General features: G+C 40.6%; 1 protein-coding gene across 1 annotated transcript; it reads left to right on the top strand.

Annotated features, from left to right (window-relative positions):
- Window positions 1–764: 764 nt before the first annotated feature.
- On the top strand, window positions 765–1312 carry LOC101982342 (peptidyl-prolyl cis-trans isomerase A). Its single transcript, XM_005366546.2, has one exon. The coding sequence runs from the start codon at window positions 803–805 to the stop codon at window positions 1295–1297; it is 495 nt and encodes a 164-aa protein (XP_005366603.1). The 5' UTR covers window positions 765–802; the 3' UTR covers window positions 1298–1312.
- The last annotated feature ends 2480 nt before the right edge of the window (window positions 1313–3792 follow it).

A 3792-nucleotide genomic window follows, 5' to 3' on the forward strand; every position in this document is an offset into this window, starting at 1 on the left:
TAACTTACTCAGTATAATGAACAAAGAAATCCTTCTCCTTATAATTAAGTAGAATTCAAGCGGTCTCTCAAGAATACTGAAAGAGCGGATGCATTGGGTTTTCCCGTAACATTTACGTAATAAGCTAGGGTTCAACATTAAGAATAACTTAAAGGAAGAAAAACCATAATCTATAGATATTGTACTCAGTCGATTTGCATTTTAACTATCAAGGCAACATACAAAAGTTTGTTACAGAGAAGAGCTTAGGTAATATAGCTCTTCTTGAATTAAATTTTAAGCATCAAATCTGTTGGAGCTGGAGCAACGGCTTGGTGGTTAAGACTATTTGCATCCAGAGGACCTAGTTTTGATCCACAGCACCCACACACCAGCTCACAGCTGTCTGAGACTCCAGGGCCATGATATTTGATGCTCTCTTTTGACTTTCATAGGTGTGCACATGCTTCACAGACATACCCACAGGAGAACAATCTTACACATAAAAAAAAAAAACCCAAAATTATCTGCAGAGGAAATGAAGAGATTCCTCTCTGATAGAAACATCATGGCAAGAGTAACAAAGAGCCACAGACTACAACCCAAGGAGAAATATGCATTGCAAACAGAAAATGCATATCACACCTAAAAATGTGTAATTTATCCACATTCATAGTGGGAAACTGGAAGCAGAACTGAATGCTGTGTGAAAATGGTCTTGTGAAATGGACCAATGATGTGTCCTAAAGTGAATTCCCAAAGCTTAAAAAGATACCTTAGGCTTTGCAGACGCCGCTGTCCCCTTTCGCCTCTCGCTGCAGCCATGGTCAACCCCACCGTGTTCTTCGACATCTCGGCCGATGGCGAGCCCTTGGGCCGCGTCTCCTTCGAGCTGTTTGCAGACAAAGTTCCAAAGACAGCAGAAAACTTTCGTGCTCTGAGCACTGGAGAGAAAGGATTTGGATATAAGGGTTCTTCCTTTCACAGGATTATTCCAGGATTCATGTGCCAGGGTGGTGACTTCACACGCCATAATGGCACTGGCGGCAGATCCATCTACGGAGAAAAATTTGAGGATGAGAACTTCATCCTGAAGCATACAGGTCCTGGCATCTTGTCCATGGCAAATGCTGGACCAAACACAAACGGTTCCCAGTTTTTTATCTGCACCACCAAGACTGAGTGGCTGGATGGCAAACACGTGGTCTTTGGGAAGGTGAAAGAAGGCATGAACATTGTGGAAGCCATGGAGCGTTTTGGGTCCAGGAATGGCAAGACCAGCAAGAAGATCACCATTTCCGACTGTGGACAACTCTAATTCTTTTGACTTGCGGGCTTCTTACCCACCAGACCATTCCTTCTGTAGCTCAGGAGAGCACCCCAGCCCCATCTGCTCGCAGTACCCTGTAATCTCTGCTCTCACTGAAGTTCTTTGGGTTCCATATTTTCCTCATTCCCCTTCAAGTCTAGCTGGATTGCAGAGTTAAGTTTATGATTATGAATAAAAACTAAGTAAGAAAAAAAAAAAGATACCTTAGACAACTGTTTTTTTTTTTTTTAATTCCAATAACATTAGCGACATTTCTTAGGAAAGACTGTCTCTAGAAATAAAGAAGTATTTGGCTATTTTATAAAATATTTCTCCTTTTAAAGTAAATCACTGTGGAAAAATATTTTTTTCCATATTGTTAAATTTGTTCTAATTACTTTCAACACCTTTGTTAATTTACAGATGGAGATTAAACCCAGGGCCAGCACACATTAGGCAAAAGTACTACCATTGGGGCTGGAGACTTGATTCAGCAGTTACAGAGCCCTGGCTGCTCTTCCAGAGGTCCTGAGTTCAATTTCCAGTAATCATATGGTTGCTCACAACCATCTGTAATAAGAGTCAGTGCCCTCTCTGGCCTGTAGGCATACATGTACACAGTGTACATAATAAATGAATGAATGAATGAATGAATAAATAAATAAATCTTTTTTTTTTATATAACGAGTACTACCATTGAGCTAAATCAACTTGATACACACTATAGTTGTCAAAGACGAGGGGGCCTCATCTGAGAAAATGTCTTCTTAACATCCATCTGTATGGCATTTTTAATTAGTAATCAGTGGAAGAGGGTCCAGCCTACTGAGAATGGTGCCATCCCTGGGCTGGTGATCCTGGATTCTTTAAGAAAGCAGACCTAGCAAAGTCACGGAGTAGCAAACCGATAAGCAGTGCCCCTCCATGGCCTCTGCATCAGCTCCTGTTTCCAGGTTCCTGCTCTGTTTGAGTTCATATTCTGACTTCTTTTGATAATGGGCAGCAATATACAAGTATAAGTCAACAATCCTTTCCTCCCCAACCTATTTTTTGGTCATGGAGTTTTCTTGCAGCCATAGCAACCCTAAGACAACTGCTACTTCACGGTATGACATTTCTGAAATTAAACTTTCCAGTCTCTGTGGTTGTCACACTTTCATGTACCATCAGTCTATTTATATCTTCATTCCAGTGATGAAATCCAATTGTGTAAGTGTCTGCGTATTCGATTGGTACATTAAATAACCAGACAAGCTCAAAACAACAGACATAATTTAACAATTGAAAAACGGGGAAACTCACGCTACCGGAGTAGAGGGTCTGAAGTCCAAACAGGTCAGGCAAGCACCTACCTGGGCTCCAGGCAGTCACACCCTAGCCAGATGTGATTGGCTGAGCTTCCTCATCATCTAGTCATTCATCAAATGTTATTTTTCCCCTTTATGGAATTGTGGGTGGGTTATAGCAATCTTATTTTGGTCTAGTACTTGAATGAAGCCATAAGCTCACCTTTTTCATGTCATAGAAGGTGTTTGTCAGATGGGGATGCAATCAAAAGATACTCACACAAGGCAATATATTAGTAAGACCTTTGGGTATTACAAACCTGATATGTTTTAACTTATAAATGTAAGGAACATCACCTGTAACCTCAAGAGATATATTTGGAATAAAGTTGAACTTGATAAACACCAAAATATTTCATATTAGACCTTATAAGTTATCAGTAGACAACATTTGGCATGCCATTAAAAATCTACTTTGCAAAGACAGTTTGGGGTAGACACATTTCCTGTGTGTGACAGCAGGACTTCTTACTAAGTTACAAATTGAATCATCATCCCCCAGGAAAATGGTTATATAAAGAACTAATATTTTTTGGAAACATGGTCTCATCTTTCTATAATATTTCAGCCTAGTCTGGTAGGATGCTCAGCAGGTAGAGGCACTTGCATGCAAGCCTGAGGACCTGGGTTCAATCCCTGGATCCTACAATACGACAGGTGTGAAGTGACTCTGGAGACTTGTCCTCTGACTCTGTACATTTGAGTCTTGCTGCCTTCATGCCCACCCACTTACACTATCCCCTCCCCACCATACACTGAAGAATTTTGGTCAGTACCAAGTAATTCTTTATTTTGTCATACAAGAGTTCATTGTTGGGCTGGGGAGATAGCTCAGTGGATGGGAGCACCTACTTCTCTTCTAGTGGACCCAGGTTCAATACTTAGCACCTACACCGCAGCTCACAATCATCCGCAACTCAGGGATTGAATGTTTTCTTCTGGCTTTCATGGGCACTAGGAACTCATGCAGTGCACAGACAGACATGCTTTCCCTAAAATGCTATTGCACATAAAATAAATAACGAAAAAAGAACTCATTGCCATGATGAGGTATAAGAGATTTGGATAACGTATGTTGACAGCTGTGCAAAAATGTACTCAAGTAGTCACCTATGAAAAGATGCATAGAATTGTGTATTTATTTATTCAGTTAGTTTT

The sequence above is a fragment of the Microtus ochrogaster genome, unplaced genomic scaffold, assembly GCF_000317375.1.
Source record: "Microtus ochrogaster isolate Prairie Vole_2 unplaced genomic scaffold, MicOch1.0 UNK10, whole genome shotgun sequence".
Lineage (NCBI taxonomy): Eukaryota > Metazoa > Chordata > Mammalia > Rodentia > Cricetidae > Microtus > Microtus ochrogaster.

Coding starts and splice junctions, on each gene's coding strand:
- LOC101982342 (XM_005366546.2), top strand. CDS start 803: ATGGTCAACCCCACCGTGTTCTTCGACATCTCGGCCGATGGCGAGCCC.